Raw genomic sequence first — 17,611 nt, 5'->3', positions numbered from 1 at the left:
GGGTGAAACAGGTGAAGGAGGTTAAGAGGTACAAAACTGGTTATAAAATAAATGTCATGGGGACGTAATACATAGCATAAGGAACATAGTCAATAATACTGTAATAATTTTGTATGGTAACAGATGGTTATGAGACTTACTGTGGTGATCATTTTATATTTAAATGCCAAATCATTATGATGTATACCCGAAACTAACATAATATTGCACATCAATTATACTTCAATTAAAAAAGGAAGATTTTCAGCAATACTTCTGCTTTGTATTAAATACTAATAAACGTTCTTTGAAAGGCTGTACTAGAACAGATTAAAATTTATAAATCAGTCTGTTTACCCACATTTGCATTGAAGTCTAGCAATATTCATGACTCATAGATTTATTAATTTACATCATGAATTATTTTATTTTCTGGAGTGGGTTGCCATTTCCTCTTCCATGGGATTTTCCTGACCCAGGGATCGAACCCGTGTCTCCTTCGTGTCCTGCATTAGCAGATGAATTCTTACCACTGAGTCACCTGGGAAGCTGGCAAATTTTACCTCAAGTCCTAATAAATAACCAAAATTCCTTCTTCTTATTTCTCTGACTTTGGAAAAGTATGAAAATCTGTTTTATGTGTTTGTGAAACAGTAAGCAATTCAAGTCAGGTTTGAGTGAAAATGATCTTTCTGGCTCATTTTCTCTACTGGTATGTCCTAAAACCTTTGCATTATTCCATTTCTCCTCTATCTCTCTGCTTGAGGGAATATGCTCACTCAGCACTGACCCATTTTTTTCACTGTCTACTACATTCCCAGAACTGTGTTCGGTGAACAGGCGGCAGACATGATTAAGATACAGGTCTGGCTTTCAAAGAGCTCTGACTGTACAGAAGATGGGGAAAAAACAATTTTTTAAGGTGTGGAATTGTACAAGTCAAAAGAGAGATATTTGTGCTAAACCATCAGAAGCATGAAAAGAGAACAGTTCTAAACAAATGACTCTACCAGAAATCAGAAAGATCAGAAAAAAAAAAACTTGCTTTCTTTTTCCTGCCATGGCCTAAAAGATGGACTACCTATAATACAACTCTGAAATAATTCTCCTTTTAAAAACCTTTCAGTGGTTTTCATAAAAAAATGACAATTATTGTCCTAGTCTTTACTTATTTTGTAATTTTATTTTTGCCCTTATCTTTTAATTTGTCTATTTGTATACATTTTATCAGGTTTCCCAGATGGCGCTAGTGGTAAAGAACCCGCCTGCCAATGCAAAAGACATAAGAGATGAGGGTTCGATCCCTGGGTCGAGAAGATCCCCTGGAGGAGGGCATGGTAACCTACTCTAGTATTCTTGGCTGGGAAATCCCATGGACAGAGGAACCTGGCAGGCTAGGGTCCACAGGGTTGCAAAGAGTCAGACATGACTGAGGGAACTTAAGCACACATGCATGCATACATTTTATTATTCTTTCAACTTATTTTTGCTATTTATGCCCATGAAATTAATCTTTAATTTTCATTTTGTAGTTCAGTCCAAATTCAGAAATTAAGTCCAAATTAGAATTCACAAGTGAATTCAGAAAATGTGTCTGACTAAGGAAGCCTAAATATTGTAAAAAAAAAAAAATTGACATTCATAATCATTATACATTTATTTGTATTCAGTGAATCTCCAGACAATACCCAATGTGACTATAGGGATAATTCACATCATAAAAAAATTTCAAAATTTTACCTGGAATAAATGATAAGCTTAGTATTGCAAAGAAAAGGTGAGAACTGAACAGCTGAACAATTACAACATTTCATTTAGCCACATTGATTCAAATATTTTAGCATGTATGAAAGAATAAACTGGTTAATCAGTGAAATAGAATAAATCATTTAGAAACAAATCTAAAATATATAATTTAATTTGTGATAAAGGAGTCACTTCTTATTAGCAGGGAAATATTGAATTGGTTAATAAATGATAATGGGACTATTAGAAGGCTACATAAGTGAGAAAAAAGTCAATTTAGATATCAACTCATATAGCACACAATAGACAACAAAACAACTTGAGATGGAATTAAATGTAAAAATTCAAACCAGGACTTCTGCTTCCACACATGCAGGATTTCTTCAGCACAAAGGTCTCTCTAATGCAATCCCTTTGTAAGTCACACCCCTTTTCCCATTTCCCTAGCACCCATAACCCCTGGAAACCATTCATTTATCTTCCATTTCCATGGTTTTGTCATTTCAAGAATGTTTTATGAAAGGAGTCATACAGTGTGCCTTTGGAAATTGTATTTCTTTTCACTCAGTGTAAAGTTTTTGAGATCCATCCAAGTTGTTGTTTGTATCAGTGCTTTGTCTGTCTTTATTAGTGAGTAGTATTCCATGGTATGGATGTACCACAGCTAGTTTGATGGACATTTTGGTTGTTTCCAATATTTAGAAATATTGTTTTCTTTCCCCCATCTTCTGGGAAAGCAGATTTTGGAATTTAATTTTTAATTATCTGCAGATTTTTTGGTGTACCTCTTTGTGTAGTTTTTCTGTATTTTTAAAAACACTATAGGGACTTCCCTGGGGTCCAGTGGTTAACATACTGTGCTTCCACTGCATGGGGCAAGGGTTAGATCCCTGGTTGGGGAACTAAGATCCTGCATGCTATGTGGAGTGGCCAAAAAAAAAAAAAACACCAACAAAACACTGTGGAGAATAGATACATAAGAAGGAAAATATAATATTGATAAAAAGAGTTATAAATGTCATAAATTTATTCAACATACAAATTTAGCATACTTCCAATTCCTGTCCCTTCTTTCTCCCACTGGCCTCTCTTCTAATAAGTCTTTGTTCTTTGTTTCTGGAGCAGTTCATCTGATGAGGTCCACAAGTTACCATCTTCAATCATTTCCATGTTCAGATTCTAAACAGTAAAGAAAAGATAGAAATATTAGGAAAATTTTGTGATCTAATAAATGAATAATTTTTCATATTTTAATGATAAATATTTGCACTTAGTATGCTTATTTATTTTTATTGATAAGGCTGTTCTCAGTTTTTCCATGTTTTAAAGTGGAGAGTGGAAAGTCCCATAGCAAGTGTTGTATTGTCAAGATGAACCCTGTCAATCAGCCAAAAGGAACATCTTATAGATCACATCTCTTGTGTAGTATTATATGGACAATTTTAGAGTGAAAAGTTGCCTGACTTTAACTTGTGTAAGTTTAGAAACATCTCAGAAAGGCCATGGGTGATAAATATATCACCACTGAGCACAGAAATGTAAACTAAATATTAAATGATTTAGCTTTTATATGTGGCAAATATGTGATTCATCCTCAAACAAGTCAACCTAGATACATGTAATTATATTTTACTTACATTTTTTCCTACTGTGAAAGTCTGTAATACATCTGAGATAGTTCAATTCATAAATGATTCACCAAGGAGTTTTATAATATGGTAAGGGAATGCTCAAGAAGCAGCTTTACTCAAACAACAAATGCTTATTTATTTTCTTTTCATTGGCATCAGATTTTACTGTCTATACTTTACCAGCACTGCAGGGAACACTGTACTCTTCAATGGTGAATTCCTCTGAAATGCAAAAAGAATGAGACAGAGTGAAGACAGACATGCAGTAATAGGCACATGAGTAGTTAACTGTAAATAAATTGTGTAAGTTATGAAAGAAAGTATAAAGCATAGTTATAGAGCCAATAAAAGGACTTCTTCTGTACTAAGCTACTTGGGATTGTTTGGTGGGAAGTAACAGAAAGTTGGGCTTGGATACAAAGTTCACAAATGGATAACTGTCTTTCTGTAGGACACTGTATAGCTCTTTTTCACAATTATGTTTTTCTTATTGAAGTTGTACCTTCTGCTGTGAACCTTTTCTTTTCTAAGAAAGAGTTAAGTTGGAACACCACCAGCATGCTAAGATGCTGGTAAGTTTCTAGTTCAGAGTCATGAGCAAATCAAATAATTTCCTGATATATTACACAGTTTCTCCAAATTTGTGACTCTCCAAGGCCCAGGTGAAAAATAGATCAAATTTTGTGTCTCATAGCACACATTAGTACTGAGAAGTTTTTTTTTTTAAGTTATTGCTGCTTTTCTTTCCTTTCTAGAATAATTCAGTGTAGAACAAACAACTTCATAGGAGAATTTAGAAAGAACTGATCCCCTTATTGCTTTATGATCAGTTTATAAGAATGACTCTAATACTTGTTTGGGGACAAGTATTACGAATAAGATTATCCTGTGATCATAAACTCACTCTTTCTTCCAGTGAGAGATTGTGGAGTTTTCTTTCAGTTATGGTGACACTATCCTAGGTTAGTCATCTTTTTCCTTTCAAGGCTTGGCATGTCTGACTCTCACTCACCTGTCTCATAGTAATCATATGCCTTTATAGTAGCTGGTTTTAAATTCTTTACTGCGATGTCTTGTTCCACTGAGAAGAAGAAACTCAGGATATGATGGGTCAGCTGGAGAGACAGGAAAACTGAATTAGAATCAAAGATTAACTTTGTCTCTCTTTCTTTAAGATATTATCAAACACTGTACTTATGCTATTCTCTGTACCAAAACCTATGGAGAGAACGAGATGGCTTCGGACTTGTATAATACATTCAAGGACAGATAAAAGAAGGGCAAGAAGACAATTCTACAGACAGTTAAATGTAGTAAATGAAGCCTGTTGACTTGGCCAGGATTCATTTTCCTCTATAGCTTTTTTCTCCCCTTTCGTAAATGAAATACCAGGGAGTTTTATAATACAGGCTTCCCTAGAGGCTCAGATGGTAAAGAATCTGCCTTACAATGTGGGAGACCCGGCTTCAATCCCTGGGTCAGGAAGATTCCTCTGGAGAAGGGAATGGCAACCCACTCCAGTATTCTTCCCTGAAGAATAGTTAGTTAGTCACGACTGAGTGACTAACACTTATACCAGAGACTTTTGTAATATGGTAAGCTGTGTATGTGAAGTACATTCTTTGGAACCTGGGTTGGCTTGTTTGTTAGAACCTCTAATGGCTCTCCTGGATCTAGCAGAGTCACAGAGAATCTTACCTCTTCAAAGTAAATCAGGACATGGTTGGTGCTCACTTCAGTCCTCTGAATCTGAGCCATTTCCTGGAGCTGTAGACGCAGAGGATACACCAAAGGGTATGAGATGAGGGACTTTCAGGCTGAGACAGTCTTCAGATATTTATGTTCTAAATGGCTTCTCAGAGACATCACACTCTAATTTGATCTCCTCAAGAATAATAGCAATACTAATAAAAATAACATTGACTCAACACCCTCCCTATCTATTATCTACATATAGAGACAGGGAGTTATCTTCTAACTATATTTTAAAAAAAAGGGGGGGGAGGTTAAAAGACATTTCTCCCTGTCTTTTGAGTCTAGCATAATTTTGATACCAGAAGCCAGTAAGAATAGTGTAAGAAACAAAAAATATAGCCCAGTGTTGGTCACTGGGATGACGTCAGTCACTGGGAGAAGGGGACGGCAGAGGATGAGATGGTTGGATGGCATCACTGACTCAATGGACATGAGTTTGGGTAAACTCCAGGAGTTGGTGATGGACAGGGAGGCCTGGCATGCTGCTGTTCATGAGGTCGAAAAGCGTCGGACACGACTGAGTGACTGAACTGAACTGAGTGTCAGTCATGATATTAAAAAACAAAAACAAAAACACAACCATCTATAAGCAAATAGAATCCAGAAATCTATTTTAAAAAATAAACACAACGAGCAGGTCCAGTTAGTCCTAAGAATGTAAAGTTGCTTCAGAATTTAAAAGACCAATGTGATTTATTATACTAATTAAAAATAAAATCACTGTCATCTAAAATACAGAAAAAGATTTGAACTAAAGCACAGGGCCCATTTGCTACAATAACTTTTATAAATTATAATTGGAAATTTCCTTGAACCAATAAGGAAAATGATCAAAAACTCTAAAGCAAACATTTGTTCAATGATAAAGAGATAAAAAAACTTTCTCTTCTATGTCAAGGAAAAGCTCAGAAAAAAAATTTAAAAATGGAGAATATATGTACATACATGCATATGATGTAGTCTCCCTTTTCCTTTTTATACATAATGGAAAGATAATTCAATGCACTATGCATTCCTAGAAGTCTCAAGGTTAAACATTATTAACCATGTTTATGATTTATATCTTATAGTTGAGACCATATAACTAGGATGCTCACTGTTCGAATAATGGAAACACACACTAGAGACACAAGTTTGAGAGACCTCTTGAAGAACTGAATCAAAAAAATAAAATTTACAGCATTTATTTGCCATGACTCTGCTATCTGTGAGGGATTTAGGGCTTACCTTTCTCACTGATGATTTCACAGGTATGAAGCCTGATACCATCTTCACATCAACAATGACCATGTTGGAGCTGGGTCGTTCCCCAGTGTAACTATGAAGTCAAGGTGTACGGACAAGGCAGTCAAACAAAATCCTTTGGACTTCATTCAAGACAGAAGTCTCTCCTTTTTTATTTCTAGTGTTTCCTATCCCTGGCTACCATTCAACTTCACCATCTACTCTATTTTCTTCTGTTATAGTTGTCTGGGGGGCTGCCCAGGTGGCACTAGTGGTAAAGAATCTGCCAGCCAATGCAGCCAATGTTTGATCCCTGGCTTGGCAACAAGACCCACCTCGGGTAGGAAGGAAGTGGCAACCTACTCCAGTATTCTTGCCTGGAAAACTCCATGGACAGAGGACCCTGGTGGGCTACAATCCATGGGGTTGCAAAAGAGTGGGACATGACTAACAACTGAGCATGTAGTTGTTTGGAAAACTCATAAGAAGTCATACTCTGCAGGTATAGTGACATCATATTCTCAACATTACGGCTTTTTGGCTAAGAGTGAAGAAAATTTTCTTTTGAATAAATATTGCAAGAATTTCTTATTCATTATGTATGACCCTGGACAGTGAAGATCCTCTGCATCAGAAAATCAGTTTCACCATACTCTATCTATTCTAAAAGTCAGGTATCAATTTACAATTTACCTAATATTGACGTGAATCTGGACTTTCCTGTGAGTGCTGACTCCATCACAGTTTTGGGGGAGAGTTTCAACTTTCAGAGTAAAGGGAGCTTTTCCTTCTTTCTTGGGTAGGATATTATATCTCAAGGATGTCTAAAACGAATGGGGAGGAAAAAAAGCCTTTATTTTTGCACTCAATCTATTGCTTCTAGGTAATTTATATTTCCCCTTGGTACACGTTTCTTTCTCTGTTTTGGACTTCAGATCTACTTCTTGAGACTTGATCTCCCATTTGTGACACTTCTGGAACCCTGGCAAGTCTCACCTGGATGTACACACATCCCGACCCTGTCACGGCTGTGCTGTACTTCCCCGGGATCTCTGGCAAAGCCACCTCCTGCAGCAGTAGACGTTTGGCTTCATCTACTTGGAATTCTTCAGAGAAGGTCCCTGCAGACTTGACGGTGACAGTAGCTGCTTTCTCCCCTTTAATAAAAGTTGCTGCTCCATATTTGGAGAGTGCCTGGAGAGCCACCACTGTATCCTGAAAAAAGATGGGTGCAGAAATTATAGGAGAGGAAGGTGGCCAAATCATACTGGATATAAACCATATCCATGCTACTCTCAGAGTTATCTAGTCATAAACACTGTTCATTCACTGAATTTCAAGTCTATTCAGAGCTCGTTATTCATCATGAACAATTCCAGGTTCTTTGTGTGTGTTAGTCACTCCATCATGTCCTACCCTGAGATCCTATGGACTGTAGCCCACAAGGCTTCTCTGTCCATGGAATTCTCTAGGCAAGAATACTGGAGTGGATAGCTATTCCCTTCTCCAGGGGATCTTCCCAACCCAGGGATTGACTCCAGGTCTCCCACATTGCAGGCAGATTCTTTACCATTTGAGCCATCTGGAAACCCTTAGGTACTTTGGGGAAATGCAGTTTCCTCATTCAAGTAGTTTACAATATACGTATGGGACTAAGACTCAAATAGTTGACATAAAGTAGAACACATTTCAATAATCTATGCAGTTCTGTGTATTTCTACGAGCTTCACAGGTGGCAGAGTGGTAAATAATCTGCCTGCCAATGCAGGAGATGCAAGAGACTTGGGTTTGATCCTTGGGTCAGGAAGATCCCTGAAGGAGGAAATGGCAACCTACTCCAGTATTCTTGCCTGGAGAATCCCAAAGACAGAGGAGTCTCATGGGCTACAGTCCATGGGGTCACAAAGAGTCAGACATGACTGAGCATGGACACATGTAATATATACATTTCTATAACAATATTTGTTGGGAAAATTCAGAGAAAGAAGGAGTTGGAGCTAGTATACATAATAAGAGAAGGCTGTGAAGAAGATGAGAAATAAGATTATCTGTGAATAGTGAGAAAGACTTATGCAGACAGAAAAGAGGCATCAGGCAGTAATACGGAGGGACATATTGGAAGTTAAGACCTGGAGAAGAGTGAGCCAATTTCAGGAAAAGTGAAGAGTTCAGCCTTATTAGACAAGATTATTCATGTTTACTGAGGAGAGGAAATAGTTAGGGCAAATTAATTTTAGGCTTTGGATGAAAAATGCCACAAAGCATGTGGGATCTTAGTTCCCCCACCAACCAGGGATGGAACCTGAGCCCCCTGCAGTGGAAGCACAGAGTCTGGACCACCAGGAAAGACCCTAAAGGAAGTAATCATATGAAAACACTGCTTTAGGAAGATTGGTTACTTTATAGAAGAGGATCCACTAAGAAGAGAAAATATGAGAGATTGTATAGAGGACAGAGAAATAATCCAAGTGTAAAATAATGAGGCTGAAACCTTTTTGGTAATGCAAGAATAAAATATAAATTAGAAACACTATTCACTTACTCAACTCTTAGAATATGGTTGAGTCTACATAGGTATTAGTACATTTATTTTTCTTCCTAGAGTCTTTTCACAGACCTGAGTGGAGGAGAAGCCGCCATTGGGGTTCTGTTGCTTGGTGAGCCATTTTACAATCTGTGTAGCCACAGACAGATCTTCTGAAGATGGGGCAGGCTGGGCAGTAAGATGGGCAAGGAGGCAGTAAGATGTCATCTCCACGTCAACAGAAGGAGCCCGGTGTGGACTGTAGAGTTCATTAACTTCTTGAGGCTTTCTAGGACGTTGCCAGTGGATTGAGTCCTCTTAGAAATAAAAAAGGATATCATCTTCAGCTTAGAGAACATTTTCAAAAATCTAATTCATGAATGATCCCTGTAATTACAGCTCACCCAGTGAATGGACATACATGAAGTGAAGTGAAAGCCTCTCAGTCGTTTCTGATTTTTTGTGACCCTATGGACTATACAGTCCATGGAATTCTCCAGGTGAGAATACTGGAGTCGGTAGCCTTTCCTTTCTCCAGGGGATCTCCCCAACCCCAGGGACTGAACCCAGGTCTCCCGCATTGCAGGCAGATTCTTTACCAGCTGAGCCTCCAGGGAAGCCCAAGATTACTAGAGTGGGTAGTCTTTCCTTTCTCCAGTGGATCTTCCCGACCTAGGAATTGAACCAGGGTCTCCTGCATTGTGGGCAGATTCTTTACCAACTGAGCTATCAGGGAAGCCCAGACATACATGAAGTGAAAGTATTATGTAATCACCAATAAACCTAATCTTTGCCAAGAAAGTACATTGAGGTTCCAGTAAATCACCTCGTATCTTTATTACATCCTTGTGTGATATTAGAAACTGGACTGTTTCGAGGCTTATAATGTGTGAATTGATAAAATCATCCATGTTACCTAGAGATGTTAGGTCAGTAATAATTAATCTTCTTATAATAATAAAATGGATATAATATAATATAAGCATGATGTGAAAGTGAAAAGTGAAAGTTGTTCAGTCATTTCCAACTCTGCAACCCCATGGACTGATTATATACAGTTCATGGATTTCTCCAGGTGAGAACACTGGAGTGGGTAGCCATTCCCTTCTCCAGTGCATCTTCCCAAACCAGGGATAGAACCCAGGTCTCCTGCATTGCAGGCAGATACAAGCTGAGCCACCAGGGAAGCCCAAGAATACTGGAGTGGGTAGCCTATCCCTTCTCCAGGGGATTTTCCTGACCCAGGAATTGAACCAGGGTCTCCTGCATTGCAGGTGGATTCTTTACCAGCTGAGCTACCAGGGAAGCCCAAAATAGATGTGAATAAAATAGGGTCTCTCCCTTTGATCATTGGTGATTTTTGGAAGTCAATTCTTACCTTCTTTTACAGCCTCTTTGTGTAGTGACTCAAGCAGTTCGTTTCGTTTGGCTTGGTCTCCTGCTAGTGCGAAGGCATAGGCCAATAACGCCTTGGTATAGACAAAACTTCCTTGGGCCTCTGAGGCAGATTGCCAGGCCCTTTCCAGGCAGAAGAGAGCATTGCGGACAATTGAGTGCTATAAAGAAGATAAAGACCCTGCTTCTGTTTTCCCTTGTTCCAGCCATTTACTTATTTAGTTTAATTGGGGGGGTGGGCGGGGAGGGTATAGCTGCTTTACAATGTGTTAGTTTCTGCTGTACAGCTAAGTGAACCAGCTCTCCGTATACATATATCCTCTCCCTTTTGGATTTCCTTCCCATTTAGATCACCACAGAGCACTGAGTAGAGTTCCCTGTGCTATACAGCAGGTTCCCATTAGTTATCTATTTTATACATAGTAGTGTGTATATGTCAATCCACATCTCCCACTTCATCCCACCTCCACCTTTCCCCTTTGGTATCCATATGTTCTCATTTTCCACATCAATCCTGTTTCTGCCTTGCAAAGAGATTCATCTGTACCACTTTTCTAGATTCCACATATATGCATTAATATATGAAATTTGTTTTTCTGTTTCTGACTTACTGAAAATGAAGGAAGACCTTAGGCTAGCTGAACCAGGCTAATGAACTGTCCCCTGGCTAGCCACAGATATAACGCCCCAATGTGCTTGCACAACACCACAGTCCTGACCAGAGGGTAATTTTCTTTGCAGCTTCCCAAGGGATCTATCGTCCTTTATGTGCCAGTGAAATATACTAATATTAAATAATGTGAAAATAACAACTCATTTTCCTCAGAGATTCATAGCTCCACGAGTTTCATCCTTACATTAGAGGGAAGTACAGGTTGGGAGTGGCGGTACATACGGTGACAAGCAGCGGCATCTCCAGTAGAGCGATGGTGATATAGGCAGAGAGCGTTACCTCATCATCGACCCCACCCTGTAGGATCAGAGGCAGAGACACTCAAACACTCCAGTAGCCATCACCCAGAGTCAGCTAACTCTAATTTCCCCCTTGGTTAATCTTCACCAGAATGTATCTTTTCTAGGGCAATATTATTGTTTCCTCTGCTTCCTCCTTCACCCCCAAATTCTGAAATCTGTCCCAAATCACTTTCCCTCATTTTTAGTGACATAGTGGAGTTTTTTGGACATGCTATTTTCTTAACCATAAGAAACACCTAATTTATCGTTAGGTTTCAAAAGCTTTTGCTTCTGCTGTCCTTCTCAAAGTTATATCACCAGGACTTGAGGAATCCATAGGAGCATCACAACTCATACATTTCACTCTTCTCAGGGACCAGAACAAATTTAAAGGCATCACCTTAATAGCATTGTTTAGCAATGATCCAGAGCGCTGGAAACAACCATTTTCCTTCTGCTTCCGTGAGAGCCAGGTAAGGGAGTCTGTGATGTGCGAGTCCTCCACAAAGATGTGTGACTGGGCTTGAGAAAAAGACTTGAGCACAAATGCAGTAAGCCTGTTCAGCAAAGAAGAGAAGGAGACCTGCGGATCATCTCCTTTTGAAAGCTCACTGTGTGTCACTGACTCCAGATAGCTTCACAGTTCCGTGGAGAAAATTGGTGGCGAGATGACCCTTGAATACTGAATATACTCTTATTTGTCCAACAAACTTCTGAATGTATTTAAAAATCTCTCAACTTTATTGGTTTCTCCAGAGTTGATACTTTTTTTCTCATAAAATGTTTTTTGGAGACTCCAAGCCTTCACCCAAATTGCCATTTTCTGAATGATTTTACTACATCACAGTGTCTTTCTGTTCTTCGCCTCCTCTCCTTCTTGAATGCACAATATAGAAACTTCTTCCTCTCTCATTTCACATTGTGACACCTTATGCCTTATATTTCTGCTTGAGGGGACCCTAATTTTACTATTATCTATTGTACTATCTGCCTGCAATGCAGGAGACACAGGTTCTATCCTTGGGTCTGGAAGATCCCCTGGAGAAGGAAATGGCAACCCACTCCAGTATTCTTGCCTGGGAAATCCCATGGACAGAGAAGCCAGGTGGGCTACAGTCCATGGGGTCCCAAAAGAGTCAGACATGACTTAGCGACTAAACAACAACTGTACTATCAGAACTGTACTATCAGAACATTTCATACATGAAATGGTGAGAACTTCTGCTAGCAATGATGTGCATGTGGGTTTTAAAAGGATAACAAATTTCTACACAGTAAGTCCAGGTATCAGATAAGAGCTATTTCCAGTTATCTGAAACATCTTGGATCTACAGAGAACATATGGAAATAATTATCTTACCAAGTGTTTCCCTGACTTCTACCATCACGATCCCCAAAGGTGCTGTAAGAACCATCACTGTGCTTATAGTTCAACTGTCTTTGGTAACCTGAAGAAGAAGAATGTTTACATAGATTTAGGAAATAACAGAGACACTGGAGAAGGAATCAGGCTTTTCCTTAAAACTCATTGAGAAATCACAGGGAAGCTACTATTTTACTACAAAGTCTCCAAGATTTGATGATGCCATTTAATTCTGTGGTTGTATTGTGAAACATCTTGTTGGATGTCACAGCAAAGGTAATTACTAAATCTTAATTGAAGGGACGTAGATTTGAGTTCAATGGAGGAGATATTTAGGAAATCAACTAATGTTTTTCCTTTGGGGGTAATCTCTCACCACTGATGAGGTAGCTGATGGCTTTGGACTTGATCTTCTCAGTGAGCTGTCCTGTCTCATTTAGATAGTTCAGAACGTAGATGTTAGGGGTGAAAAGGACCATATTCTGTTCTCCACAACCATAGGGCATCCGGAGAAGATTCTGAAGATTTTGCATTGCAGAGCCTAGTATATCACCTGAGGAATGAAATACAGAAAAAAAATTCAGAGGAACTCAGTTGATTGATGTTAGGGTGGGAAAATAAATGACTAGCTAAGTGAGAAGCCAAATCATGTATAAAGGGGAGGATCAGAAAGCATAAGAGGTGAAGAAAAACAAGAATAGAAAGAGAAATGTGGGAACAATAAAGTAGATGTTCAAAGATGGGAAAAATAGTAAAAGACCAAAATGGCAGGATATACCTTTCTGATGAGTCACACATCTGGTAAAAAAGGATTAGTTTCATCTCTAGTAGAAAGCATCATTATCTAGCCAATATCTTGAAGGTGAGAGCACAAAGAGATGACTCTCCTTACTCTTTAGAGTATATCAAGGTTTAAGATGTAGCACAGCATCGATTCAGCCCCTCTTTCCCACTAATACACAGTGTGGTTCTTGGTGCTTTCTCTCAGTCCAATGCCTAGACACAGGGACTTCATTAGGAACTGATGATGAGACCCCATGTACTAGAGTTAAAGGGATGGACAGATGCTTCTTTTGGGATGGGAGACTCACCCAAAACTGAATATGTCGCCCTGGCAGAACCTTCAACCACATTTGAAGGAAGTTTTAATGACAACTTTTCAGATCCTCCAGTTTCTAATGAAACAAGACAAATACACATAAGGGAGGGAAAAATGAGAGAAATGTTCTAGCTCTGTTTGCATTTTTTCCCGTCTCTATGATCAAGATCCAACATTATGTTTTTATTAGTTATTATTTAATTTTTTTGATGCAATCCAAGTTTCTGCTACAGCCACAATTCATCTCACAGTGAAGTTCATATTAATCATATATATTTGTGCTAAATCTCTATAGATCTCTGTATAAGCATATACCTTGTTATACTTATTTCCTTCTTTTTATTGTTTATCTTAACTTACACTATAGCTAGTGGTTGTAAAAAAATCATATTTACTCCATAAATATGTATTAAGTGTGTGCTATGTACCAGATTCTGTATTAAGTGCAGTGATATAGCAATTTTTGGAAGACATTTCCTGACATCATAATAAGTTCATTTTGATGGGAGTAATAAAATAACAAATTTTTAGTATGCTAGATACTGATAAGTTCTATACAAAAAATAAAGCAGAGTGTTTATATGAGTGAGCTAGTGAGGCAAGGTAAACTAGGAAGTGTAGGGTGTGGGGATAAAGTTGCCATCTAAATACTCATTGATTAAAAAATCAGGTACTTCCCTGGTGGTTCAGTGGCTAAGACTCCATGCTCTCAAATCACGGGGCCTGGGTTCAATCCCTGGTCAGGGAACTAGATCCACATGCCCCAATTAAGACCTGGTATAGCCAAAATCAGAAAGGAACAGGCAATGTTAGGTCTGTGAATTAAGGTAAATTAGAAATGGTCAAACAGGAGATGACAAGAGTCAACATTGACATTTTAGGAATCAATGAATTAAAATGGACTGGAATGGGCAAATTTAATTCAGATGACCATTGTATCTACTACTGTGGGCAAGAATCCCTTAGAAGAAATGGAGTAGCCTTCATAGTCAACAAGAGTCCAAAATGCAGTACTTGGGTGCAATCTCAAAAATAACAGAATGATCTCTGTTCATTTCCAAGGGAAGCCATTCAGTATTACAGTAATCCAAGTCTATGCCCCAACCAGTAATGCTGAGGAAGCTGAAGTTGAATGGTTCTCTGAAGACCTACCTACTAACACTCAATAAAGATGTCTTTTTCATCATAGGGGACTAGAATACAAAAGTAGGAAGTCAAGAGATACCTGGAGTAACAGGCGAATTTGGCCTTGGAGTACAAAATGAAGCAGGACAAAGGCTAAGTTTTGCCAAGAAATTGCACTGGTCATAAAAAACACCCTCTTCCAACAACACAAGAGAAGACTCTACACATGGACATCACCAGATGGTCAATGCCGAAATCAGATTGATTATATTATTTGCAGCCAAAGATGAAGAAGCTCTATATAGTCAGCAAAATAAGACCAGGAGCTGACTGTGGTTCAGATCATGAACTCTTTATTGCAAAATTCAGACTTAAATTGAAGAAAGTAGGGAAAGCCACTAGACCATTCAGGTATGATATAATTCCTTACAATTATACAGTGGAACTGACAAATAAATTCCAGGAATTAGATCTGATAGACAGAGTGCCTGAAGAACTATGGACAGAGGTTTGTGACATTGTACAGGAGACAGGGAGCAAGACCATCCCTAAGAAAAAGAAATGCAAAAAGGCAAGATGGCTGTCTGAGGAGGCCTTACAAATAGCTGAGAAAAGAAGCAAAAGACAAAGGAGAAAATGGAAGCTATACCCATTTGAATACAGAGTTCCAAAGAATAGCAAGGAGAGATAAGAAAGCCTTCCTCAGTGATCAATGCAAAGAAATAGAGGAAAACAACAGAACGGGAAAGATTAAAGATCTCTTCAAGAAAATTACAAGGGAACATTTCATGGAAAGATGGGCACAATAAAAGACAGAAATGGTATGGACCTAACAGAAGCAGAAGATATTAAGAAAAGATGGCAAGAATACACAGAAGAACTATACAAAAAAGATCTTCATGACCCAACTGCAATGGTGTGATCACTGACCTAGAGCCAGACATCCTGGAATGTGAAGTCAAGTGGGCCTTAGGAAGCATCACTGTGAACAAAGCTAGTAGAGGTAATGCGATTCCAGTTGAGCTATTTCAGATCGTAAAAGATGATGCTGTGAAAGTGCTGCACTGAATATGCTAGAAAATTTAGAAAACTCAGTAGTGGCCACAGGACTGGAAAAGGCCAGTTTTCACTCCAATCCCAAAGAAAAGCAGTGCCAATGAATGTTCAAACTACCGCACAATTGCACTCATCTCACACACTAGCAAAGTAATGCTCCAAATTCTCCAAGCCAGGCTTCAACAGTACATGAACCATGAGCTTCACATCTTCAAGCTGGATTTAGAAAAGGGAGAGGAACCGGAGGTCAAATTGTCAACATCTATTCTATCATTGAAAAAGCAAGAGAATACCAGAAAAATATCTACTTCTGCTTTATTAATTATGCCACAATCTTTGACTGTGGGATCACAACAAACTGTGGAAAATTCTGAAAGAGATGGGAATACCAGACCACCTTACCTGCCTCTTGAGAAATATCTATGCAGGTCAAGAAGCAACAGTTTGAACTGGACATGGAAGAACAGACTGGTTCCAAATTGGGAAAGGAGTATGTCAAGGCTGGAAATTGTCACCCTGCTTATATGCAGAGTACATCATGCAAAATGCTGGGCTGGATGAAACACTACTTGGAATCAATATTGCCGGGAGAACTATCAATAACCTCAGATACGCAGATGACACCACCCTTATGGCAGAAAATGAAGAAGAATTAAAGAGCCTCTTGATGAAAGTGAAAAGGGAGAGTGAAAAAGCTGGCTTAAAACTCAACATTCAAAAAACAAAGATCATGGCATCTGGTCCCGTCACTTCATGGCAAATAGATGGGCAAACAATGGAGACAGTGAGACACTTTATATTTTTGGGCTCCAAAATCACTGCAGATGGTGGCCGCAGCCTGAAATTAAAAGGCACTTGCTCTTTGGAAGAAAAACTAAGACCAACCTAGGCAACATATTAAAAAGCAGAGACATTACTTTGCCAGTAAAGGTCTGTCTAGTCAAAGCTCTAGTTTTTTCAGTAGTCATGTATGGATGTGAGAGTTGGACCATAAAGAAAGCTGAGTGCCGAAGAATTGATGGTTTTGAACTTTGGTGTTGGAGAAAAGCCTTGAGAGTCCCTTGGATTTCAAGGAGATCCAACCAGTCCATGCTAAAGGAAATCAGTCCTGAATATTCATTGGAAGGAGTGATGCCGAAGCTGAAACTGCAATACTTTGGCCAACTGATGCAAAGAACTGACTTGTTCAAAAAGACCCTGATGCTAGGAACGATTGAAGGCAGGAGGAGAAGGGGATGACAGAGGATGAGATGGTTGGATGGCATCACCGACTCAATGGACATGAGTTTGAGCAAACTCTGGGAGTTGGTGATGGACAGGGAAGCCTGGTAGGCTGCAGTCCATGGGGTCACAAAGAGTCAGACATGACTGAGTGACTGAACTGAACTGAATAGCCAAAATAAATAAATATATAAATAGTTTTTAAAAATCATAAGTGATGAAGACTAAGTAAATCAGGGAGTAAAAAGCAACAGTTAGAACTGGACATGGAACAACAGACTGGTTCCAAATAGGAAAAGGAGTACATCAAGGCTGTATATTGTCACTCTGCTTATTTAACTTAAATGCAGAGTACATCATGAGAAATGCTGGACTGGAAGAAACACAAACTGGAATCAAGATTGCTGGGAGAAATATCAATAACCTCAGATATGCATATGACACCACCCTTATGGCAGAAAGTGAAGAGGAACTAAAAAGCCTCCTGATGAAAGTGAAAGTGGAAAGTGAAAAAGTTGGCTTAAAGCTCAACATTCAGA

The 17,611-nt window shown here is 38.8% G+C and overlaps 1 protein-coding gene across 1 annotated transcript in view; it reads right to left on the bottom strand.

The window, feature by feature from the left end:
* Positions 1-1,621: 1,621 nt before the first annotated feature.
* LOC105003669 (alpha-2-macroglobulin-like) overlaps positions 1,622-17,611 on the bottom strand; it is a 60,527-nt gene continuing 44,537 nt past the window's right edge. Inside the window, exons 24-37 of the mRNA XM_010860993.1 lie at positions 13,663-13,746; positions 12,948-13,124; positions 12,569-12,656; positions 11,609-11,765; positions 11,150-11,224; positions 10,238-10,415; positions 8,953-9,176; positions 7,332-7,550; positions 7,029-7,159; positions 6,339-6,429; positions 5,055-5,123; positions 4,369-4,471; positions 3,537-3,578; positions 1,622-2,904 (exon numbers count right to left, since the gene is read on the bottom strand). Of these exons, the coding sequence (XP_010859295.1) occupies positions 2,882-2,904; positions 3,537-3,578; positions 4,369-4,471; positions 5,055-5,123; positions 6,339-6,429; positions 7,029-7,159; positions 7,332-7,550; positions 8,953-9,176; positions 10,238-10,415; positions 11,150-11,224; positions 11,609-11,765; positions 12,569-12,656; positions 12,948-13,124; positions 13,663-13,746 (1,661 nt within the window). The 3' untranslated portion in view covers positions 1,622-2,881. The remainder of the gene's footprint in view (positions 2,905-3,536; positions 3,579-4,368; positions 4,472-5,054; positions 5,124-6,338; positions 6,430-7,028; positions 7,160-7,331; positions 7,551-8,952; positions 9,177-10,237; positions 10,416-11,149; positions 11,225-11,608; positions 11,766-12,568; positions 12,657-12,947; positions 13,125-13,662; positions 13,747-17,611) is intronic.

The sequence above is a fragment of the Bison bison genome, unplaced genomic scaffold, assembly GCF_000754665.1.
Source record: "Bison bison bison isolate TAMUID 2011002044 unplaced genomic scaffold, Bison_UMD1.0 scf7180017857650, whole genome shotgun sequence".
NCBI classification, from domain to species: domain Eukaryota; kingdom Metazoa; phylum Chordata; class Mammalia; order Artiodactyla; family Bovidae; genus Bison; species Bison bison.
The sequence above is the reverse complement of the archived record's forward strand: the minus strand, read 5'-3'. Positions and strand labels throughout refer to the sequence as shown.